The following is a 26,637-nucleotide window of genomic DNA, read 5'->3' on the forward strand; positions in this document are numbered from 1 at the left end:
AGGTATTTGCTCTGTAACGCTGATGACAACACCATTGCTGTATTTGATTAAACTGCAAGACAGACTACTCGGAATGCCCACTGCAAACAGCTGTCAGCCTTCCCACACAGTCATTCCCCAGGAGCACTGTTCTGCACTGCTGTAAGGCACAGTCATGTCTACACTGCAGGCAGGGACTGCTGCACTCCAGCAGCCAGAAGGAGCTGCAAACAGGGAGAAGCACATCCCCTGCACACTTACAGTCGTTCTCAGCAGAACCACCTGGCAGTCCTTCAGAGCAGCCCTTCTGCACGTCGCTTTCACACGCCACTGGGGCATCCAGTAGAGGAGGAGGAGAAGAAACCCACCAGAACAGATCACTCCCACAGTAACCAGCACCAGCTTCCAGCGACACAGATCGTAGCCATAGATCTCCTGCATGGCAGTAAAACAAGTAATGATGACTCTCTTAATTACTGTGCCTGGGATGCCAACATTAATTTTTCATAATGTGCAGTATTTAAAGCAAATCAAATTTCAAAGCCATTTCCTCTTTTTTCTTTTCTGGGGGAAGGAAAGATTTGGAGCATTTAATACATGGTGGAGTGGAAGCAAAAAGGAACACTGTTTTGCTTAGTCAGAAATATAAACATCAATAAAAGCCTGACAGAGGCAGATCATCCACACTGTGTAAAACATTTCTTTGCAAGACTGTCTCCTCTCTGCACTGCTCCCTAACGACTGAGGCTGCAACACAACCTGCCTTAACTCTCAGTGAACAACAACATTTTTGACCATGACACAGCACAAGTCAACTGAACATTTAAGAGCAAAAGTGTGTGGTTTTGTCAAATGCTGATTTTATGACATAGCATTTAATTAGCTAGCATTCAGTTTGGAATTACTACTGCAGGCTGAATTTTATACATTCTACAAAAGCCCCTAAATATATCAAACATCACTTTCTAGTAGAGAATTTTGCTTAGTTTGCCTGCTATTTAACAAGAAACACTACTTTACAAACTCCAGGCTACACTCTAAGGTACTGTAACTTGCACCAGTTAGAAAAATCCTTTTCCCATGAAAAAAACCCCAACTATTCAGTGTGCAAGCACCAAGTTAACTTGATGACAGCCAGGAACAGAAAATGATTTAGTGATTTACTGGACACTGTTTTACATTCCTGAGTTTCACATTACATCATTAGATTATATTTCCTCTGTAAAACGGTAATGCAGTTTCCCATTGAGTCCCACCCATTGTTCATACTGACATGAACTTCTGGGATTTTTTTTCAACTTTTCATTAAACAGTGTTAGAAATTGTTTAAACTCCTAAGAAAATGCTTTTCAAAAGTTGGTTTGTCACCTTCTCTGATGACAAAAAGCAAAAGTAAAGCCTATTTTCTCTTCAGCAATAAAAATAAGTGAGTGAAAGATGGTGAGAAAAATTCTTCTTTTCAGGAGAAAATAAAATCATTTCCTAAAATAAAAAATGTAACTTTAGTGATCAGGCCATAAGCATCTCCTGTTCTAAGATGCATTTACTTACTTTCTGTATTAGAGCTATCTAGTGAAGAACTACTTTTCCTTGCAGTGTGGACAAGGACAGAACAGTCACAGAAACCTATCATTTTTGGAAACAAAAATCCCTATATATACCAAATGGACTAGAAAAATTCCTGTGAACCCCAAGTGAGCTAGAAATTGAAAGAGTAGCTGCTAGTACTTTCCTGTCAAAGCTTCCTGCTTTGAATCACATTATGAAGCATTAACTTGTTTTAAAATACAACAAAAAATCTCCAGGATTTGGACACAAGAAACCTCAACTAACCAAAGAACAACAAAATACTGGTAACAATAAAAAAAACAAAACACAACTCACTTTGTTTCAATTTTCATCTGTAAAAGTGGAAATGTTAAGCACCAAAATGTGTCATCTATTGGACTACTGACCTTAATAAAAACCTTTCCTATCCAAAGACTAATTTCTTAATACCAAAAAATATTGCCAAGGATAATCTCATTAAATTGCTAAATTGATTTAAACAGAGACAATCCACTTCCCAATGCAATAATATGCCCCCTTTAAGCAGAAAACCCTGAAAATGTGTTTCTTCCATTGTAAAAAAAAAAAAAAAACAATTAACAGAATTCATTACCATCTCATCTTCCTCTGCTTTATTGACATATTTCTTTTCTTCTTTCTCCATGTTTAGTATGATATGAAACTTCTCAACTTGAGATATGGAAGACCTTCAACAAGACAAGAATTAAAAATGAAAACAACATTACTGATTTGACACCTAAGTTTTATGTTGTTTCAAGTTACTTTTGGTAAGTTCATATATAAAACACAACACTGACCAAAAGTTAATATTTATCTTCAATTTGCACTGTTACTAATTTCTAGAAATAACTATCTAAGGAGGCCTATAAAACTTTATGATGGAACATCAGATAAATACAAGTGAAATACTGCATAAACACCAGGCATTAAAAGAGGAAGAAGCAGCTTGTACCAATTTAACTCAGCTACATTCTACATGCAGCAAGCAGTTTTTGGTACATTCTACAAGCTTCATGATGGAAATGTAAATTAAAAATAAAAATGGTTAAAAGAAGTAGGTTAGTATTAGACATTTGTATCACTCTATATGTAATAGCTCCAATCAGATGCTTTCACAAGTCAGGCTATCCTTCAAGAGGAAAGGCACAGTACCCCTGAGATCTACACTTCTCATCTGAGCAGAATAAAGACTTGCTCAAAAACATTTAGTCCCCAGTTCATTATTTCTAAATCAAGACATGCTTTTTGGTCAGTCCTTCCCCTTCTTTCCAATTCCTCTCCTATTCAATTTGCATCAAAATCTCTCACAGTTGCTAATCTTGAGAGGTGCTTGGAGGACAGATTATGATCACAATTTTCATGAATAAGAAAAGGCATGAAAAAAATATGGCACTGTCTACAAGATGGATGCAGTGCATACAGATCCCTACTCCAAAAGGGGAGAGCTACAAACTAAGGCTAAATACAGTGAGGCTTATCAGAATTTTCCTCATTGCATAAGCAAGAAAAATCAAAACTACCATGTCAAACCACCAAATTTTTGAAAATCAAACTGCATCTAACCTCATTTGGGCACCCCTGTATATTTTAATTGTATACAATTTATAATTAATGCACAGGAACAAAAAACTACCACAATTAAAATCACTAAACAGCCAGTGCTCACCTGCCAAGACATAGATTAATTATAATTCTCTGCACTGACATGGTACAGCTTTCAATTATATTTACTGCACATACATAAATCTCTCAGAAGACACTTACTACCACAGCTTATAACCAATCCTCAAGTATTAAATCACAGCACAAGCAGCTACTCTAATTGTCCTTTTCCAGGCTGTTATTATTAATGAGTACATGTTATTATTAATAAGTAATGTTAATTAGTACAATCACTACCAATTTCTCTGCCATTAACTCCCCAACATTTTCACAAACCAAATCTCCAGACTACAAGTCAGATGCTCTCAAAGGCAGCCCCTGGATCCATGCACTCACATCCACCAGCAATGCCAGCTTCAAAGGGTCCCTCCTCCCATCTCCTGCAGCTTATCTACAGCATCACAGCCACTCGTGTTTTCTGCCACCCACCATCTCCTTCCCACTTAACCCAATCAATGAAGCAGGAACCCAACAGCAAAGGTTTCTTTTGCTACCCAAAACTGGATCTCCTCAGAAATCTATTCCCACTGCTGAATAAGGTCCTAGTAGAAGAAACACACAAAGGAGAGAACTGCATCACAGCACAAAGCTGAGTCTCAGGTGAGAAGCTCAGTACTTCATAAATTGATACAGTTTTCATTTTGTTCTGAATGGAGAGAACTTGCCAACATTGGATTGGAACATCAGCTCACACTTTCCTTGACTTGTTAAGCTGAAAATTTTCTATTGCTACGCTATAATTTTACTGCAGATTTACTTGGAAATTAAGCCACACAAGTCATTAAAGTTCTAAACCACACTTTCATTTAAATTGCCACTTTCTTAACTAAGGAGCTTTCTATCCTGGGAAAGATAAGATATACAGAGAACCAGTTAAAATCTGTCCTAAATCTACACAGGACTGCTAAGAAAGCTCCTGAGGACAATCTTTGAATTAATTACATCAAACAACTTTATGTACACCATACAAATCACATTTTCAATCAAGAAGTCATGCAGTCAGAAAATGTTCTGTGTATTTACAGAAGTATACTCCTAATAGAGTTCACAGGTCCAGGAAAGAATTATTAGGTTAAGCATACTTGAGCTACTCTGCTCTTAAACCAGCACACACTTCCCTGCTGTGATGTACAGTAACATCAAAAAGGGTCCTGCAGGCAACTCTCCAACCTTGATGGACATATCAAGAAAGAACTTGATACAGGAAAGCACCAGGCAGAAAAATAAATGCAAATAGCTTTCAGATCAATGGATCTCAACTGAGATTTCCATTTGGCCAGTATGGGACCTTATGGGACACCACGGCAGTGTGAGAGAGAAGTGCAATTGCCCTCATTTAGGCAATGGGAAGGAACATCAAGTTGTGGGTCTGAAAAAGCATGAAAGGAAATCTCAGCACTAGCAATAATTCCTGTGATTCAGTAAGCTCTTTGAACAGCTGGGTAGAATCAGACAGGGAATACATGAGGAGAATTAGGAGGCTATTTCTGACTCACATCATTAGCTCCATCTGCATTATTTTATACAGACTCATTTACTGAACAACCTTCAACTAACACATGCTCTCAACATGGCACATACTGCTGGTAATTTTCCATATTAAAGTCCAATTCAAATTTCTAAACTTAAAAAGCATTACAGAAATATTTTCTTCGTTGATGGGTCATGAAAATGATTCCTATTCCACAAGAAAGAACTGCACTCTCTCTCCTATCATATCTCTTCTGGCACACCATCAGCCCAAGCATGTCACCACGAGTTCAGATGGGTAAGTTCTGTGGTTTGTGTCCCATGTCCTGCTGAAAGCTGGAGTTGAACACCACTACATGGTGCTGCCTCCTTGGGTGACTTCAGGCTGCTGGGACAGACTGAAAAAACCTTACCAATTCAGAGAGACTTTAGCAATCTGCATTTGAGTTTTACTTCCTTCTTTCTACAATATGATGGAATTAAACATTAAACGTTAAACTTTAAATTAAAGATTTAAATATAAACCTTGGTCTTTCCAGACCAAGTAAGAGAGTATGACATTTTACTAGTACTCAAATTGAAGTGAGGTGGAAATCTACTTGCAATAAGCAACATGAACATGGGACCAGCCAAATATAATGGGCTCTGATGCACATTACAGGCTGCCACTCAGCCTCTCTCTCTGGCCCAGGAGTGAATAGCCAGAGAAATCCTCTGCCCTTTTAACAAATTGAAAATAGCAACCTTTTCAAGAAAGAAGACTTACAACCAATAGAAATGCTGAAAGTTACTATCACTCCACTCATAATATTTACTTATTACATTGCTACTGTATAGCTAAGCACATTCTAGAGCCAGAGTAGTAGGAAATATCAAAAAGGTCTGTAAAGAAAAGGCAGCTTGCCACTGAGATTCAGAGAACGAAATCTCTTGCAACATTGTGTAACAATGTAGGTATAAATTTAACAAATGGTCTAGAGATCAGCTGAACAGTGTCTGAACTCTAAGTACTTCTAAGAGCATGCATTTGAGTCACAAGCTTAAACAGTAAATCCCCAACTCTGCAAAACACAGTATATAAAAATTAAGTTGAACAGCATTTCTAATTTGTAACTGTCCTGAAGAGTGTGCAGCTGTGAGCAGGACAGCAGCACCTGCAGCCTCAGACCTAAGCTGATACTTAAGTCTGAATAAGATACTTATTTTGGAGCTAAAAGAAATCACAAATTGGATCACTAAAGAAATTACAGCAGTGTACAGAGCTTAAAACTATATGCATCCCTCACAATGAAGAAAATGCTGCACTTTTTCTCAATTACTACACCACTCCATATTTGTCCATCTATCCTGACTAAACCAGAATAACAAGCAATTGTACCAAAATATTTGAAAGTAACAAACATTTGTAGCAACAGTATAAGAGGTGCAAGTGAAGTTATGGAGTGTTTATTAAGGAAATTGTTCTAAAAGCACCACAGCAAGTCTCCATCAGTACACCTGAAGATTTCTGCAAGCCACACATTCAAAGGACTACTGGCTTACCTCAAGGTAGTTTTCTAACAGCTGGCATAATTAGTAAACTACTTCAGTGCAAATTTTACCCTTGGAGTTTGATGTTTGGGGTGGAAAGCAAAGACAATCTTCGCTGTTGCCTTCAACATTTGTCTCAATTCCACAATCCTTAAAAACTAAATAATACACATGTTGTTGCCATATAATAAACAAATAATAAGCACGTTGTTTATTCTTCCAGTTTTTCAATATAAGTGGCAGTTTCATAGCTTCAAGAGAAAATTTTTAAAGTCTGGACAAATTACAGCTCCAAAAGAAGAAACTTTTGGTAACTCCTGCAACCACAGGGTAATTTACACTCCCAATTTCTCAAATTAAAATTTATTTTTTAAAGCTGCAGTTTTTAATAAAATCCATGTATGGATACCTATTAAAAAATTATTGAGTTATTAATTTTGCTTATGGTCTTATCATCTTCTTAAAATACATGAGTAAACTTCCACATTTGTATTTTAAAAGCTCCCTACTTTATTCTTTTCAGATTTTTGTAAAAAGTCCTGTGATAACTAATAGTTTCTCTTACCAATGAGCAGTCCAGCAGCTGTCCTCTGCACTTGCTTTTGTTACCATGAGTTAGCGAGGCAGTTCTTAATAACGGAGACCCTATCTACAAGGGAAGTCCTGACAAATGAACTATTTTGTCTAAAATCTAAAAAAAGTCTCCAAGGGCTTTTCAAACTGTTATCAAAAGATTAACATATCAAAGAAAATTTGGCACTGCTTGGAATGCTTTTTTTTTTTCCTCTTCCCTCCAGAGTGGCCGAACAATTGCAAGACTGTGGCCGGGCTGGCGCGGAGGCTGCGCTTCCAGGCATCGGCCGCCCGGTCCAGCTCCTTCTATTCAAACAACAAATGCCTCCCCGGGAGCCTGCAGACACTCGCAGGGCTGTGCACAAGCCCTGATACTATCTGCCCAGGCAAAAGCATCTATGCTCCTGACCAAACCCTTCCTTGTATTTACAGCCCTGGGAGTGAAGACAACAACGTTCATGTTGAGGACTAAAGGCAGCGGGGCAGAAACGCACGCGTTTCTCACTCTCAGCATTTTGCACTTTAGCACACAGCATAATGAAGCAATCACACACACCAGAGCAGACGACCTTTAGAAACTGAGTGCTGTAAAGCTAAGAAAGTGAACTTTGTCACTACCTGAACATCACAGAAACAAGGTCGTTTTCTGTACAAGGCAAGGCTCAACCAGCTCTGCTTTGCTAAGAATACAAAAGGCAAACCAAGAGATGTAGCAAGGCAGACAATAAAAGCAAGAGACACATGAGAAGTCAAACTTCAAATTCACCTCTGTGCAAAGATTAATACAAGTAAATCTTCCTCAGCACCCTATGTAATTACTCTCAATAAATAAATCAAACAAAGTAAACTAATAGAGGAAGACAATAACAAAAGAACCTGACTGACCTGTCTAGAAAACAATCAAACACAATTCCCATTCCTGACATCTGAGCTACTGTCCTAGTAAGTGACTCACTGTGCTCTCCTGGGTCCAAATAGGCTACTAAAGGACTAATACTCCTCTTTCAGAACTTATTTACTACATGTACATCCTCCACTAAGAGCCACCTTACACCTCTGTTATTAAAAATTAAGTTTCTAAATAGCTCAATGTCATGAAAAGCCTTTCATATTTCTGAATAAGAAACACCTTGAAAGTCATCATCTTGAACTGTATCCCAACTAGCCGCCAAAACACGAGGGGAAAAAAAGGGGGTTTTTTGCAGCTTGAAAGCCAAACATTATTTAGTCACTCAGAAATTCAAAAATTCTGCACTTTAGAGTCATACTTTTAACAATTTACTCCAAGAAGAAAACAACTCTACAAGGGAATAGACCTTACAAAGGCAATGTTTACCACTAGCGCTTATTCTTGTTCCAGTACCATGAGATTCACACACACTGAGATAATTTACCAAAAAGTCCATTTTTCCCAAACATTGTAGTGAAAGTTTTTGGGATTCATGCAATGGGCCCAAAATGGAGGTAAAAGAATTGCTACACATACACAAAACACCAGCTAATGCTCAATCACTGCCATACAGCAGTAATGAAATAAAAACTGAAGAAATGCTCAAACTGTAAGGGGCCAGGAAGAGGAATGAATGTATCTTCTAAGAAAATATTCCATCTGAAAAGACATCTGACTTCTCAGGAAAGATGAAAACTTGGCCTGGGCGACAGTTGACCATTAGGAGAAAGTGATGGCCATTCATTTTCCTTGACATGAGGAAACAAATATTTTCTTTGACACAAGGCTAAGAAAAAAGATTATAAAATGCTTACAAGGACGTTCTTCTCAAAACATATTTCATAATATGCTGCACATGCTAAAAATCAATCACCAAAAAAGTAAATTTGGACACAACATTTCCAGCTTGCAAGGGATGGAATCAAGATTTCTGCCCACAGTGTCTTGGACGTAAGTCCTGTATTTACTTCCCAGTCCTTCTCTTTTACATAAGATATCCTACTTTAGCATCTATAAAAATAATGTATTATTTCCTAAAATTTCTCCACTGACAGGTTTTGAAATAAGACAGGCAGAATCTGCAGCCACTGAGAATGAAAGAAGGACACTTTAATACATTTGCAATTAAAGATCTTGAAATCTATTCAAACAGCTATAAGAAAGTCCTGCTCAAATGCACCTCATGACCTCTTATCACCGAACAGTCTGGAATCAGGATCCATCATTAGTCTCTGTGCATCCTTTAAGGAAAGAGTTTCTGAGTTGTTCTTTTTGTATTCTCAGTCTCCAAGGAGCTTCTGTACACAGGTGTGCCTGCACTCTGCATTTCTGCTTCTCTGATTCTGCCTCACTGTTGCAGGTAGCCAGGACAGGAGCCATGGTGTGTGCCAGATGGATTTTGCCACACCCTGGACTTGGAAGGATCCATGTCTGAGCAGCAGAACAATGCCAGAGACATCTCACAGCACCTGGCAAGCCTGATCCCACATGAGAGAGCCTCTTTGCCTGTCCCCAAAACACAAAACTCATCCCACTCAAAGGCCTGGGGCTATCACATTTTTGTGACTTTAAAAGGTTATGACTTTTGCTTCAATATGCATTACCATGAGCTTACACATGTAATACACTTGTAAAGCATTCAGTATTATTTGAATATATCTGTATTTTTACAAGCATGTGGTTTACAAACACAAGAGAAGCTCTGCTTGAGAGGCAGCCTCACAGAAGAAATGCACCTTACAGAAATGGGAGCTGATGCAGTTTACAGCTCTGCATACCTTGCAGCTGAACCCTTAAATACCAACTTGTCCACATAATGTACAACAGATGCTTGGGTAAGACATACAAACTAAAATAACTATGGAAGATCAAAAATCCTTCAACTGCATTTTGAAAGGAGTTAAGGTTATAATTTGTACTACAAACAAAGCTTAACACTTTAGTCAACTAACCAAGCTCTAACAATAAGAATGACATAATAGTTTAATGAATACATGGAAATTTTACAAGTACACGAGCTAAATTTTAACAAAGCCCTCCACTCAATACCTATTTTATCACTTCCCATCTTAGGCTTTCTGTTATAATACAAGCTTTTGTTTCTGTGTTTAGGCTTAAGGAAGACCATTGTATCCAACAATCACCAAACCAAAATTGTATTTACATTTGTAGAGTGTATTCTTTGTAAAGTATACTTTTTGCAGGCTGTAAGAGCAATTGCAATGTTTATAGTAGAGTAAGGGCTACATTAAGGAAAGATAATTCTACATCTAACAATAAACTCAGTATGTCAATTCATCATGATAACAAAGTACTATAGCCAATACTACACTCAAAACTTACTTTGTAACCAGTCTTAAGATCATTATTTTCAGATCACTTAGAAATTAGTTATTAATATAGGAGCAATGAAGAAGATATGTTGGAAGAGAATTGAGGAAAGCTGTTGGTCATCTCACGGACAATTAGTCAAGCATTTTATCACCTGACTTTCCCACCATCTCATTTATCTTACTTCAAGCAGCAGCTATTCACATTAATGAAAATTTTCAACTGGAAACCAAGCACCAAAACTCACAATCACCCAAAGCTTGTTCCCACTCTCAGGCTCACAGAAACAGAGTCTTTACCCATTTCTTTTCAGATTTCTGGACCTCTTACCTAACTGACATGAGAGAAAGAAGACTTGTCCCATAGTCAGGGAATCCAACAAAGCCTACATTTATTCTGGATGCTTATTAGTTCTTTTGTCTCTTGGAAGAGTATACCAGACATTTGGGTTAGAATTCACAGAGTATGTTTTGTTTGTTCTTGGAAGAGAAAATTCAACTGTTCCAAGTATCTTGGGTAAGGCATGGTGCCATTACACCCAGCATGAGCCTTTAAGCTGAGCACTGAGGCTGCTTCCAAAGAAATGTTTTCTTCCCACATGAGGTGTGAACTTTACTCAGCCCTTCTATGTGCTTAAATAACCAAGACTATTCTGGTTCGATAATGGGGATGGCAAAGATGCCCCATCCCAGCACCAAGAGAGGGGCAGCCACTCCAGTGGAGAACTGCGAGTCTGAAGACCCAGACCCAGCAACAATGGGTCCTTTCAAGGAAGCATTTCCCCTCAGGGGCTGTGCCAAGAGCCCAACCTTTCCTGTGTGGCTGCGGCCTCATTGTGCAATGTAGAGTATCTGCTTCCTGGGATATATTTGCTTTTGTAGTATGGATGCTCAATAAAAGGAGGCAATGACTTTTTTTCCTCTTCCTCTTAAATTCTTGGAAAATATTTTTGAGGTTAACATAAGAACATTTGAATCAAATTTCTCTTTGTCTGCAAGGAGATCATCAAGCACCACTAGACTAATCAAGAGATGAACTTTCCTCAGAAGTTCAGACATTTAACTTTTGCCTCCTCAGAAGCACATATAGTGGCACACAGCTATGACTACAGCAGTCACACTCATTGCAAGCAAGCAATTGGCTTTCACATCATCCCTTCCCATCCTAATTATGACTTAATACCTTTCACTGCTTTCAGCAAAGCATTCTCAGACAAAGCAGCAGTATTTCTTCAATTTTCTGAAGCCAAAATGCAAAACTTAGATATTCCAAAGTTCAACTATGTAACTACTAAAAGTACACAACACAAGAATATATTCCTGAATAACAGATTGTACTAATTATACACCAAATTGTACTAATTTCTAAAAATGTATTCTGTAAGAAAATGTATACATTAAACCAGTGGGTGCTACTGTTTACTGAAAGCACAATTTTTTAAACTAGTCATAATAAATTGACACAAAGTTTGAATGTACCACAGTGTATCTGATACATTCACTTAACTTAGATCAGAAACACTTCAAGGAAAAAGCTCTTGTGTGCAAACTTGTCAGTCGATAGAAATACTGTGCATGACAGATACTGTTAAAACTCTAAATATCATATAACAACACTAAATATTAATGTTAAAAGACTGTATAGGTTCCATTTAAAAGACATCACATATGACAATTTATTTGTTTTGATCTCAAATTACAATAATTGAAATAATTAACACAAAAATCTGCAAATTAGTTTCATCACAAGATTGAACTGCTGTACAGGACAATTTTTTATGCACGGGAATTTACAGAACCTGACAGTTTAACTCCTGAAATTGATTAATTTACACTCACAACTACCATATGAGGCAAGAAGAAAAATCAAGGGGGAAAAGTTGCACACTGTTTCCATGAAAAGAAGTTTGACAAAGACAAGAAGAGAACAGACATACAGGACCGTAACATTTAACTCCATGCCTGCAGTGTAAACCCTGGCCCACATCCACCTAGCTACTGTGTGCCAGTCATTCACAACAGTCCTACAAACTCAGAAGAGCTTCAGAGATTTAGTAAACAGTTGTATTTCAGAGCAGGGTTTCTACAATCCATGAAATTAAATTAACTCCCCACATCCTACTACAATACATTTCATCACTGCCTTAAATAGCTCTGTTTAAATGACACTATTCAGTGCTTCTGTGCCCCTTGGGAATGACTTCCACAGCATCAGCAGTGGGAGACCCCTCCTGTATAATGGAAACAGACTGCAAAAATCTGACAAGGGATATCCCTTCAACTGCTGCAATCTTCTCAGTCCTAATGACCATCAGCAAAGGTCTTGAATATTACTTCTACTATAAGTAATAGCTTTTGCTTATCAATCCATTTATAGTTAACTTTTATCCTGCACATTTATCTTAAAGGAGAAATTCTGCTTTAACATATCGTGCCTAGAGCAACATTTTAATCTCTGTTTGAAATATCTTTTTTAGAACTTTTCTTTCTTTCCTAGCTATAAACATTGTTATTATGGAATTAAGAGGTGTAACTGTATCCATCTTCTCCCCCCTGAGGAGGAAAGTTTCCTTGAGCAAGACCGAAATGTTTCAAGTACATGAAGTGTATCAAGGAGTGCTTTTTCCTCAAGCATTGACCTCACTAACTGAAATATCACCACTGTCTAGCCAAATATTCAGAAGTAGCCTCTTCCCAGACAGCTCTAGTCGAGATGCTCGACCCAGCTTTCCCCTTCAGCCTTGCTTTTTCATAAATGTTAGGTAAAAACAGAGGTCAGCTTCCTAAAGTACCACTGAGGACTGCCACAATTTCACTTATACTAACGCTACTGGGGCATTTAACTCCATACTCTGTATCAGTGGCATGGAAGAACAGAAAGGCTAATAGAGCAACAAACAATGGGCCAGAAAGGTCAGATTAAATGTGCATTTCCCCTGCAGTCAAGGAGACAGCACAGAGAGAGTGACATAATGATGCTCCCCAGTGCACCATCTCCAGTCCCAGGGATTTGCAGTTCAAGAGTTTCATGAGCCAAATACCCAATCATCTTATTTATTACTAAGTGGATTTTTCCTGGGGTTTTAGAAATTATTTTGTGGTACATTTTAAGTTTGCCATCATCCTGCAAAGAACTCCTAAATTCACAGAGGATTCATTTTGCCCTTATTCCGACCCTCAATCTATTAGCTTTATGAACATGCACCCTGGTTTCTCCTTGCCTACAGCATTTGGAAAAGCAAACTGCCAAACTACTTTATCTGAATATAAGCAAAATAATCAAAAATGTTTGAAAAAGACTAAAGCTCTAACATATCTCCTTTCTTTGGGACACTAAGAAAGGAATCAATCACCAGTTACTATGTTTTTACTATCTTTCAGGCTGATGTTACAGGTACCAAGCTCTTTTTCATAGCTGTATATACTACCACACTTCCAAAATTGAAAAATGTTAACCTAGCTAAAATCAAGATTAGTAATCAAAGAATGAGGATGTTCTCTGATAGAGGGACACACAGATATAAAACACACTCTTCAGGAATCCAGCAAAGGTAAGATGGGAGGATAGAGCAAAATGCCACACAGATGATTCACCATAAGATACTGTCCCATAAACTTAGCAAACTGTCTGCATATAGCACAATGTCTGCACTACCAAAAATTAGCCTCCAAAATAAGTGACCTTCACAAAAGGTGAACTACTTCCATTAAGCTAGGCCAACAAAAAGTATTTTCTGAGAGTGCACACCAAAATATTCTCAATCCAATACACTGTTCTGTTGACAGTAGCTCACCAACCAGCAATACTGACTCGACTACAAGGCTGCACAAGTTCTGCCACCACACCCATCCATGGTACAGACAAGTGTTATCAGACTTCAGCCACACAGACAATTCTGGCATTTAAGATACTATACTGACATTTATGCCAGCAGAGGAGGACAGCAAGCAGGAAACTGAGACTACACCTTTGTTCTAAATGCAAGGTGCAGACTGCACTAATTCAAAACACTCTGCTCTGAAACCAGTCCCAAGGACTTCTATGACCTGTTCCAGCAATGGACTTATGTGGAACAGCATCTCCAGCAAGACAGCCACTATTTCTGACACCAGACAGTCAGTACTGAAATGACCACAGGGTAAGAACTGGGGTTACAAATGCTACCAGCATGGCAGTGCCAGCTTAAGGCATACAAGTCCTCCATAACACATGCTCAGAATGCAATCATGCCAACAGTCTCCCCACTTAAAAAACCTGTATCACTCTGGGGAAGGGATTTTGCTGGGTAATGGAAAGGGTGGCAGAAGGAAGAGTGCTATAAGGACAGATCCATCTGCACACTACTGAGTAAGGACTCTGTCAGGGTGACAAAACCCTAAGTTATTTTCCATTGTGCTCTCACCCTACAAAAGGCATGCAATTTGTGTAGTGAAATTTGTGTGTTCTTATTTTTGCCTGTTCATTACTGAAGTTATTTCTGCTAGAGAAGACAAGTTCATAAACAAATGCAAATTATATTGCTATCAAAAATTCAAATTTGTAGATGAACTAAGGAAAATTAAAAAGTTAGGAGCACAAGCAGACTTTCAACCTACTCAGACTGCACAACAATGGTTTTCCAAGTGCTCCAGTTCACTCAGACACATTACATCTGCCTCTGCTCCAGACACATGCCCTCCACCACAGGTTGATCTCACCCAAGCAGTTGAAGGCAATCACAACAGTACAACTGTAACACAGCAGAAGCTGTGTTTCACCCATACACTGCTGGCATTTAAAGTCTGGCTGTCTGAACTGGACTCAACACCATTATACCAAACACAAGTCTTCAATATTGCCAGCATTAAGGCTCAGTAGGCTGCCTCTAGCAATAAAGCATGGCTATGATGCAGGAAAATAATGTCAGGACCCTCTCTCAAAGCACTACTTAAGGTTTTGAGGTCCTCACTAAATGGCTGAACTGAAGACAGGGTTAATCTAAAGAATGCACTCTGCAAGACTGCACATTTAACAGCCCTTTTATGTTTCCATTTGAATTACCAGTTGGTCTGAAAAGAACATTTTGCTGGCTTGTCAGATCTGGAGTACTGCTCTAGTGACAGAGGCACCACTCTCTGACAGCAGCACCCTCAGCCAAAGGCCACTCAAGCCAGTGGAACAACCCTCTGAATTCACTGCACGTTGGATCCAGCTCTCACAACTTGGTGACAACAGCAGATATGTTAAGAACCCTCCATGCCTGTATGATAAATATAGATCCCTGTTTGAGAAACAGAGGTAAGAAAAACTACTCTCCCCCAGAGAAAAAAAAATCTCTAGCCAAGTAATAGGGCTTTTCAGGAAATTAATCTGCACCCAAAAGTTAAACAGTTCAGTAAATATTACAGGGTGAAGGTAAAGTCAGGCAGGTAATGCAACTCAACTGCACAATCTCCCCACCAGAGGCCAACCATTATCCCTGCCACTGACCTTTCAGCTACTGCTATCTGCTGCTGCACTAAATGCAGCCTCCAGAAAATAAGCTCTTGCTATTGTTGATGTGAAACATCATAGCAGATCTTAAGGGCAGAGTTCATGAGGGTAACTATACTTTTCTTCAATGATTTGGAGACATGATATGGCAGCAAAATGCACAGGATTAATTGAAGTGTTTTCACACATTGCAGTTACATTATAAATCAATTGCTGAAATAGAAGGATTATCTGGATCCTTTGTTTTGCCACACAGACTACTGCAAACAATCAAAAATGATTATAACAGTGCATAAAAACAATGATATATAAAATAGCATGGCTGAACTCACAGCTGGACATTCCACTTTGCAATGGGTCCATCCTCACTTAGTGTGGATCCCTGCAGTGGTGAATTTACCACAGTATGGGAACTGCAAAGAGATCCTCAAAGCCAAAGGTGGACCTTTTAACTATGGATGAGAAACATTATAACATTATAAGAACACAAACTTGTTCTTCATGCCACAAGTAAAGACTTCTTAAAGTTCTACATTTACTGTGAGAAATGTTGAAAACTTAATTAGTGTTTTCTCTGATGAAAGTTAATCCCACTTCAATGTGCCCATCATGGCCACTGAAAATAGCATTTCCTTCTTACAAATCTTTTAAATACTTGAAATCTCTTACATTCCCCCTAAACTCCTCATCTCTTGCCAAAATAACTTGGATTTTCTTCCACATTTATGAAGTTGCTTCCTCAAACTCTGATTACTCTCATTTCTCTACTCTGAACTCCTTCCAAGTGGTCCAAATTCTTCTTGAATCTTGGCACCCAAAACAGATGCTGTCTGCACAGACTGTACATCAACAGCAAATAAAGCCAATGGAATCAAACTTTACATCTCTCAGACAATACTCCTGTTAAAACATCCCAGTGAGATATTTGCCTTTTCTGCAAAACAGCATGACACTGACTCATGTTCAGCTTGTGATCCAGTACACCCCCAGGTCCCTTTTCTAGTAGCTAACCAGTTATTGTTCACCCTGCATTTCAACAGCTGGCAATTCCTGCCTAAGTGCACTACCTGCATTTGTCCCTACTGAATGTTGTGTGATTTTTTTCAGGTTATTTTGAACTCTCATCATGTCCTCCAACACAGTCCCTGAGAATTTAATAAGCACATTTAATCAGCCAGCTGACTAATATTTTCATTAAAGGCCAGGACCCAGGACAGAATCCTTCAACATAACTTCTCATTTTAACACAGAATTATTAATTACAGTTCTCCAGATAGGATCATCTACCCCCAGATCATGCCTCCATTTACTTATGAGGCCATTAAAATGAGGAAAACCTTTTTCAATCAATCAGTTCAGGAGACTAAACCTCCACTGCTTCTGCTATAGCCACTGAGCCTTCTGCTCTGCAGTAAAAAGGTATCACGACTCCAGACACAATCACCTTTCCCACAAATCAGTTCATGCTGCTGTATCTTCCAAGCACTTGAAAACAGAATGCTTGCCTATTAATCTCAACTGATGGAAAAAACTGGGACAAACTGAACTGTCAGACTGTAACTCACCTTCCTCAGCTCTTCTCCTTTGTAACTGTCTGAAGACTCATCCTTTGCCAGCCTTCTAGTACTGCTGAGTAGTCCTACATAATATTTTTGAGCAGTTTTAAGAATTGTACAGTGAAACTTATCAGGGCCAGCTGACACAGAAACATCCAGTGGAAGTATGATGTAGTGTAAAATATTACCTTGTCACAAATATTCACAAGATTGAGCACCTGCATGACACTATGTGAAAGACAAGCAAAATAGGCACTAAACCCTTCAGATGTTCTGCAGCTTCTGCAGCCTGTGCTCTCCCCACCAAATCAAGTCAGCATTTCCCAATCTTACTACTACTAAGATACTTTCACAGGTAGCTTGAGACTTTTATGTCTCTTGCTACTTGCCATTCCATTTGCACTGCACCCTTTGTGATATCTGCCCCTACTTATCTTTTTCAGATGTTCTTCACAATGTGACTCAATTTCACATTCTACAGATATTTTCTTCCTTCGTCCCAAGCCAGTTAAGCTGCTTACTCGTGTTTCTCAAAACCCTTCTCATTACTCTGTTCTCCTATCCTTTAAAAGAATCAGGTGTGATTTCACAGCCATTGCCATTTATCACCTTCCATTTTGACATCTTCTAGCTAGAATAAAATCTGAAGGAGCTGCCATTTTTGTTACTGCATGTACCCTCTAAACTGAAAATATCACTGCCATCTAACTTTGCTAAAGGTCAAAAAAGGAGTTGTGTATTTTGATTTTGAAGGACGATCTTTTAGTCTTAAATACCACATTAAAAAATCTCAATCCAACTAAAAAATAATGGACTTGCAACCAGTTCTACTACCACATACAAAGAGATGTTTTAAGATGAACAATGCAATGACACAATTCTAATAAAGCAGAAACATTTAAAAAAAGGCCAAATTCTTTCAAATGAAAAACACACAATGAAAAAATGAAAATCCCAAGCCCTGCACAGTGCTCCATGAAGATGGTGCAGAAATTATACATTTTAGAAAAGGAACTGCAAGACACAGAACTTCAGCTTTCTGTGCAGATCACATCCATAGTTCCTGAACAGAAATTGTGAACACCCATCCTTTTCTATTTAAGCCTGCTTTTCAGCTACCAAAAATTAAAGTTTACAGTCTTATTTCAATGAGGAATAAAGGTGTCAAACTTGGAGCTATAATACAGCTACAGTTTACTACAAAATGAACTTTTGTTCTCTGCTATGCAGATTATTTAACAAAGGAAGCAGCTTTTTTATGAATGAAAACTATTTTTAGCTCATTGTGTAACAGTGAAAGGGAAACATTTTAGCATTACTGTTATTTAAAACACTTTTTTCAATGTTTTCTTGTAAAATTAGGATTTTTGAACTAGGATTTGTCTTGTGTGAACTTTCTCATGCTAATCAAAACCATATCCAAGCACTAGTCAGAATGTTGGCAGGTTTTTTGCCACTGAAAGCCCACAAAAATTACTTATCTGCACAACAGCACCACTCCAGACCCACAGCAGGTTTGACCATAGGAGATGCCAAGCTGTGGAGACCAAAAAAACCTGCACTTAAATCCAAGCTCTTTCTCCAAGGCAATTCTTGCAGGCATTGAAGAGATGAGCCTGAAGATGAGCCAGGAATGGCAGAACACTTATGTTCACATTCCATTGATAAGGTTTGGGCACTGAGTAAATTCAATCTAAGGAAACCCTTTTTTTCTAATTTCCAAAACTCAAGAGCTTTAGAAGATTTAACTAAAGGACAAGGCAATAAAAGAATGACACATCTTCTCTCCATGCCAGCTGCCATCAGGTTCTGTCCTGGGCTGACTTTATGATGCTGGCATCCATCATGTGCCTACCACACAGACAGTAAATAAGGAAGGTGTTACAACCCTGGTCCCTGCTCTGCAGTTGAAGATGCCTGAGCACAGCACTCAATAGAGACATTTATCACAACAGAAGTAATCATTCCTACACCAGACCTGGGACAAGCTAAGACAAAGTAATCCCCTGCTGCAGATTTCTGCTGTTTACAGAAATAAAGCAAACACTATCTGAATGTTTCCAGAATAAGGAACAAGGGTGCAATGGTCAAAATGCTTGATGAAAACCTGACCTTTCCATGTCAGCTCCCAGCTCTATTACTGATTTCCTCTATGACCTGGACACTCCACTTGGACCTGGCTTTTACAATATAAAGGTATTTTACTTCCACAGAATAAATTGAATTTGTCTTCATCTCACAGAAAATCAATGTCCTGTTGGTTGTTTTATACTCCACATAGAAAACAACAGGATACTACCTCTTTAAGGCAAATGAGAAAATATAATCTTAGGGTTCCATGTCAACACAGAAATTTATTTCCTTCTTTTTAAATAATTTATTAGGAACACAGTAAAACAGCTTGTCTGCTGTGCCATGCCTGTCACATGGCAGAGGAGCAGAAGAGGACTGAATCACAAAGTTTCTCAATCACCCAGACCTCATGATGCAACTTCCCTTCCTGCTAGGCAGCCCCCACACTCCCCTGGAGGCACTGCAGCTTCCTGACCAGGCAGCTGGGACCTCTCCAGGTTAGGCATGAATTAGTGCCTCCCTATGCCATCAAGTCCTCCACAGACCAGCAACAAATGAAAAACAAATACAGGAACAGATGCCTGATCCTAGAAGACAACTACCAAAAAATTAAGTGGAGAGAGCAAAACAAGCTCAAAGTCTAGACAGCACTACAGAAAGACACCAAGCTTGCTTGGAACAGCCCCACTGCTCCTGGGAGCTGTTTGGGAAAGCAGCAGCTGCTGCCCAGCAGCTCTGCTGGAGTCTGCAGAACTGCTCAGACCCCTTTCACTGCTCCACCTCCTTGAGCCACAGACAGCCAGCCTTAGTCAAAACCAGTTAACAAAAAATGTCTCTTGCTCATTTTCTGAAGCACTTTAAAAACTGATAACCTTGGAGCACACCAGTTTTTCACAGCTGACCTAGGTGCTCACACTGGAACACTCCATGTAGCCAGAAGCCAGTGCTCTTTCCCACAGGTGACTACACCAACAGGAGATGACATTTTTGTTTCACTAAATCATGCTAATGATATGCTTCTTAGAAGTCAGGAGGGTTAGATCAGTACCAATCAATTTCCAAGTCAATTGTACAGGTCAAAGTTTACACAGCATACTTTCTTTAAACTTTGTGAAACTGTACTTGTAATTAACCAGAAAAAGCAGCTAACAAAAGCAGCAGTACATAGTCATGCCAAACACCAAGACAAACATTTCCTCAGTAGATGTGCAATAAAGATACACTGCTGTCACTCATGACACTGATACAGGGACATTAAGTTTATGAGGACCACACTTACAGAGTAAGGACCACAACAGAGTAAATTTAAATAATGCCAAAAAACCTGCTTCTCACAAGATCATGAAAATCAATATTCTACAGGATGTAACGGTGTACAAAAAGTTAAGACAAGGTAAAAATAGGAATTCTTTCAAACATGATGGAACTGATGACTGAAAAATATGGCTAACCTGTCTGAAGAGCCAGTGTGTGGACAAATCTCCTACATACAACAGCTGAGTCACCTACAACAAAAAAAAAAACAAAAACAAACAGTTAGAGTAATGAATAGGCTAAAAGAAACATAATCTTGATTGCCCCTGCTAAGAAAACACCATACAATTGCAGTGAGTGCAAACTGCAAAGAAAACACATTAACAAATTCTAACTCAGCAACCTCAGAGGAGGAAGCAGCCAGCCAGCGTGGCCAGACAACTATCAGCACTCGTGTTAGAACAGTTGAGAGTTAACATCTCCCACTGCTGGAGGCAATGCTACCTCAGCTCCCTGAGGGGCTCCAAAAGTCTCTTCCAACTGCAGCACCTGCAGGGATACACTGATCCCAGCGGGCAAGCCAAAGCACTGATGGTAGTAGCAGCAGGCTTTCAGAGCCAGTGCTGTCGATATTCAAGTTAATCTTCACCTTCAGTATCAATTCTGTGAAGGTTCTCAGTGTTTAATTCACCTAGCAGCTGTTTATCCCTGCACAGGCACAAACAGGCCTGCCCTCAGGGATGGCGCAGCGGCTGTCAGAGGTGCTGGCAGTGCGGGATCCCCGGCTCCACGGCTCAGCTGAGGGACCGTGCCCTGGAACCTCTGGCAGCAGCAGCAGCATGCACTGACTCGTGCTGAAAAAAGGATGAGACGCACTGAGTCCCCATCTCGAGCTGCGAAAGTTTCTCTTTGGTACTCGACCAGCAGCACTCGCCACCGACCCCGCCACTGCAGAACACGCTGACGTGTGCCCGGGCGGCGGAACGCGCGCTCTTCGGGAACCGGGGCCGCCGGCAGAGCCGCGGGCCGGGCTGAGAGGGCGGACGGAGCGGCACGGGAGAGCTGCCCGAGGGGCCCCGACAGCCCGGGCCGGCCCCTGGGCAAGGCGGGGGGGCGGCCTGGCCTCCGGGCCGGCGCCGCACGTGTCCGGACACCGGCGGCCGCCACACGCCGGGCCCCGCGCTCCCGGCCACGCGCGCCCCGCTCCACGGCACCGGCCCCGCCACAACCCCCACCCGCGCCGGGCCGGCCCGCGGGCCGTGGGGACTGCCGCGGCCGGAGCAGCGGGCGTAGCAGCGGCCGGCGCGGCTGAAGGACGCTACGGGCGGCCGTGCCGCGCCAGGCACGGCGGAGATTGCGGGCGTCACTGGAGGCCCGCGGACCCTCCCTCGCTTGCCGGGCCGTGCCGTGCCGTGCCCGCGGTCCCACGGCCCCACTCACCGGCGGCCTCAGCGCAGCCCCATCGCCGGCGGGGCGGGCGCGGGACCGGCGCGGGACCGGCGCTCCCCCCCCCACCCCGCCCGCCGCGCGCGGCTGCCTCGCGAGGCGCGAGCGGATCGGCCGCCAACCGGCTGCACGCGCCGGGCGCGCTGAGCGGGGCGGGGCGGGGCGGGCACGGAAGTGACGGCGGCGCGGCACGCGCCAGCGCCGCTCGGCGCCGGAAGAGAGGGTGTCGCGCGGGGCCCGGGGGCGGGGCTGAGGGGGCGGGGCATCGGTGGGAGGGGCGGTGCCGTGGGCGGGGCAAGGGAGCACGTGGGGAGACGGGTGCGGGGACGTGGATATGGGGGGACGTGGATATGGGGGGACATGGATATGGGACATGGATATGGGGGGATATGGATCTGGGACATGGATGTGGGGACGTGGATGTGGGGGACGTGGATGTGGGGGACGTGGATATGGGGGACATGGATATGGGGGTACATGGCAGTGCAGGGCTCTGCGGGGTAGTACAAGGGGTCCCTTTGGGACAGGGATGGCAGTGGGGGCTGGTGCTGCCCCTAAAACTCAGACAGCAAACGTCTCCATGGACCTGCTCTCAGGTCCAGTCCGCCAGTCACCCTGCAGGCTCCTCATCCATTGTCACAGGACAGGGGCGGGGTTATGGCTGCTGTTGGGGGATTTGGCTCCATCCAGCACTGGTGAACACTGACAGGCACCTGTTGAGCAGCTCTGCACGTGTCACTCAGTGTGACCATGGGGTATGTTAGGCAGAGGTGACAGAGGGTGGGGATCACCTCAGGGGAATCCCTGCAAGGCCTGAGTGCCCACTGAGGGGCCCCATCACAGAGCCCAGCTCAGGTGCTGGACACAAGCCCAGCCCACAGTGTGTCACTCACTCAGCTCTTCCCCTCAGCCTGACAGAAGGGATCAGGGATCTTTCCCATTGTCCCATCTACACCTGCTTTTAATAACCCATCCCTGCTTCTGTCAACTGCTCGATTTTGAAGAGCACTGCAAACCATTTAGAGGATTTGTAAGCCACAATAGGATCTATGTTTATCCTCACATACTATTTTTCCCAGTAGTTCTCCATTGCAGATGAAGGGAGCCATTGACTGTTAAAGACATTGCATGCATCCCCAGCAGTGCCTGAACAGGGGTTACATCCATCTGGCAGAACGTCACATCACCCAGCACCACTCTGGGCTTCCTGGCAGCTCCAGTGACCCCACAGCTCTGGGGTGAGTCAGCCAGCATGGGAATCCAGCAGGAAATTCTGACAGTGATAGAAAGAAAACACATAGGTTTTTTGTTGGTCCGGTGAGGTGATTCACTCATGTGACCACTGTTTAAGGGAATGAGAGGAAAACAAAATGAGAAAACTGCCCCTTCTGGCAGCCACCCACACATAATGCTGAGCTGCTCTGACTCAAATCAGATGGACGCCTTCCTCTACTCAAAAAAACCCCAAAAACATCTATTTTCTGTTAATGTGGTAACTCCACTGTCAGTTTGATTCTCTGTTGACTGCACACCTCACCACTCTGCCAAGGCTGGTGTCAGCCTGGCCAAGCTTCTGTCCCTGCTCACCCAGGACACACCAGGTACTGGGTTTGTGTAATGACTCAGCAGTTACTTCCCCTGGTTCTCTGGAAATTCAGTGACACAGTATTTACTGAGAAATCAGTACTAAGAGTTTCTGATCTTCTCAGGCAGAGAAGATGGGTATGAACCAGTGGTTTTCATTAACTCTCGTTACATGTGAAAGACCATGTGAAATACCTTCAATATGGTGATACTAATCTGCCAATTTTTTAAACAAAGAACAGAAAAATTATTGCGTAATTTCGGGATTTTTTTTATTGAATTGCAATTTTTGTTGTCCAACATCCAACCTAAATCACTGCTAGAATTTTATTTGTGCCTCAAGAAAATGCCACTGGTGATCAATTGTATTGGCCAACTGACTTACCCTAACTAGTTACCCCTTTTGCAAACTGCTAAACTACTCATTGCTATCAGCTGGCAAAATTTCCATCAATATATGTCTTTATTGTTGCCTAGTCTTCCCCTTTGAGCAAGATGTTTTGTTTTAAAACCAGAAAAGCCTGCTTTGGTGCCACTGAAATGTGCATATTTGAGTTACCTAACAACACACTGATGAAGGACTCCCCCAAGTTCCATTTGGATCACACTGAGGTATTTCCTCAGGCTCACTTTTCCTCATAACCTCTTTTAGCCTTGCAAACTTGCTAGCAGAGTCATAGGACTGTGGGGAGATTGAAGTGGGTGCCCTTCTGCCTGGGTGTTGGAAGAACAGAGGTAAAACACATTAGTACAAGTAACTTTCTAGGTCATACAGACCTAGAAACTGCCATGATGAGGAGAAGCCAAGGAGATTTTGTTTTTGGATGAAGTACTGACTGGTAAAAAGAGCCTATCATATGACTCAGAGGAAAAATATTATGAAATTATTAGTGCTATTAAACAGAAGCTCTTACTCTATCATTCCCTATTAGTAAAAAGAGTTAAAAGGTTTGCTTTGATATATACATTTCTACGTTCTTCATAAAAATTCCTTTAGTAATTTTCAATTAAAGATTAATTCCTCATCACGTTTTTCAACCCATTGTATAGTCTAATGTATTATCTTTATCCCCATTAGAAGGCTTCCTTTAACACCTAATTGCTTTTCTTTTTCAGTCACTGGCAAATTTGAACTCGTTTATTGCTTCACAAACCTCAAACCATGCAGGCTTTTATTAACTCAGAGATTAATTTTGTGGTTGGCACACTCCCTCCTTTCCAGCTCTCTTGGCATCACTCTGGTTTGTACTGCTGCAAGTGCCTGGCAGCCTCAGCTCTCCTGCAGCATTCCTGGCTGCAGCTTCCCTAGGGAAGAGAGGGCTCACAGGGCATCACAAGTTATTTCTAGGCAGAAATCACAGCATTCAGTGCTTTTAAAACATCAGGTGTTTAACCTGGTAGAAAACATAAAGTAAATTACAAGAGAAATTACAAGAAAAACAATTTTTCTCCATTCTGTTCACCTTGGAGGGATTGGTTAGCAGGAGGAAATGAGCCAGAGAATACAATCCAGCATTGTCAGTGCTTCTGGAAATGTTATGGCCATTCACAGACAGTGTAATTCCTCCAGACTTTGCTCAGTGGGAGGAGGGAGGGACTTGGGGCTGGAGGACAGGAGTGGTAACCCCTGCAGCCTTTCTTACCGGGCTGCCCATGACGATTTTGATTGCATTGTTACACATATTCCACCTGAAACCTTAACTGGGTACAATACCCACTTTTAATAATAAAACTTACAAGTCCTTTACAACTTTCTGTGACCAGAACATTTCTCACACATGGCATTTCTCAGTTGCTCCCTCCCATCCCTCCCATCACCTTTCCCCCAGTGTCGAGGGCGTTTGCTGTTTTCCGTGTCTGGCTTTGCCCCACACTGAGCTCTGCACTCTCTCCCAGGTGAGGCACAATTGAGCTGAACAATCCTTATTAAGTGTACAGCATTTAGTGAGTCTCAGACTGACTAATCACATTTTATGTGCTTTCCCAGTCTGACTGCACCCACTGTTATCTCTCATCGGTAACTGTGAATCCTCCAGGGCAGAGATCAGCACTGTTACCTGCTGTATATTACCTTGCTGAAAGGGGCCAAGGATTTTATGTGCTTTGGCAATAAACAGAATAAATATCATTATGCCTTAAGAACATTTGTCAAGTTTTTCTCCTTTGCACATGGCTTCTAAATCAGGCAGGACAAAAACCTATCTGGGGATCACATTTGTGTATGAAATCTATCTTGTGCCAAAACTAAGATATCCAAGTAGCAGAGAAAATAAATCAGAACCTACTGTTTATTTATTCAGTCTCTTTAATGTGTATATATTAGCATGTTCCACCCTGCCTTTTCTGGTAGGGCTGTATAAATATGTGCCTTAGCTCAGAGGAGGTTATGGGACCCACCTCTGCAGTGTAGCAGCAGCCAGCTGGCCACATCTGGTCCCAGATGCTGCAAGCACACCTCTGCTAGCCCTGCACCAACAAGCCCTCCCTGAGAACTGCTGTGGGGCCTCCTGTGGGGCATCTTTGGCCCTGTTTGTTTGATTTTCTTGGCAAGGGTGTTACACAGGGGATAAAATCCCCATAGCCCACTCTCTCTAATCCCCATACATCCTTAGGCAAACCACAAGAGGCTCATAAGAAAAGGGGCTGAGAAAGGACACAGCTCTGTGCCTTGTCTGTGTGTGTGGACATGACACTCCTCTACTACCTTTATGTGTTTTCTCTGACCTCAGCTGCTTGCAGGCTCTGCCAGCTTAGATTTCCAAGTTCAGTAGGTTGGCAACAGCAGTGACATCCCTCTGGGCTCTCGGACATGGGCATGGGATCTGCATGGGAACATGACTCTTGAACTGAGCGCCAGAGCTCATGAACACAGACAGGTACATGGTAACTCATTAAATGGAGGCTAGCAATTATAGCTTCACTCTTCAAAATTATTCACATGCAGTTGAAAGCCACAAGTCCTTAAAAGTTTCCTTTGAAAGCTCTTAAACTACTCTGGCAAGCCTGAGTTGTTGAACAATTTATCACTTCTCTGCCAGATGAGCTTGTGAAACCACTTTAAGAGGAAATTGTACAAAGTGCCCTAGACTGTCAGAGATGAAGTTTCTTTTCTCTTGTGCCACCCAATCCATTTTCCCCCATTTCCCAGACATCCAGTTCTTCATGGTTTAAAATAGCCTGGCTGGTTAT

General features: G+C 41.5%; 1 protein-coding gene across 1 annotated transcript in view; it reads right to left on the reverse strand.

The window, feature by feature from the left end:
- ATP13A3 (ATPase 13A3) overlaps positions 1-21,234 on the reverse strand; it is a 51,645-nt gene extending 30,411 nt beyond the window's left edge. The window contains exons 1-4 of the mRNA XM_059479029.1: positions 21,068-21,234; positions 20,616-20,669; positions 2,141-2,234; positions 241-414 (exon numbers count right to left, since the gene is read on the reverse strand). Coding sequence (XP_059335012.1) covers positions 241-414; positions 2,141-2,191 — 225 coding nt within the window. The 5' untranslated portion in view covers positions 2,192-2,234; positions 20,616-20,669; positions 21,068-21,234. The remainder of the gene's footprint in view (positions 1-240; positions 415-2,140; positions 2,235-20,615; positions 20,670-21,067) is intronic.
- Between the last annotated feature and the right edge of the window lie 5,403 nt (positions 21,235-26,637).

The sequence above is a fragment of the Ammospiza nelsoni genome, chromosome 10 (genome assembly GCF_027579445.1).
Source record: "Ammospiza nelsoni isolate bAmmNel1 chromosome 10, bAmmNel1.pri, whole genome shotgun sequence".
NCBI lineage: Eukaryota > Metazoa > Chordata > Aves > Passeriformes > Passerellidae > Ammospiza > Ammospiza nelsoni.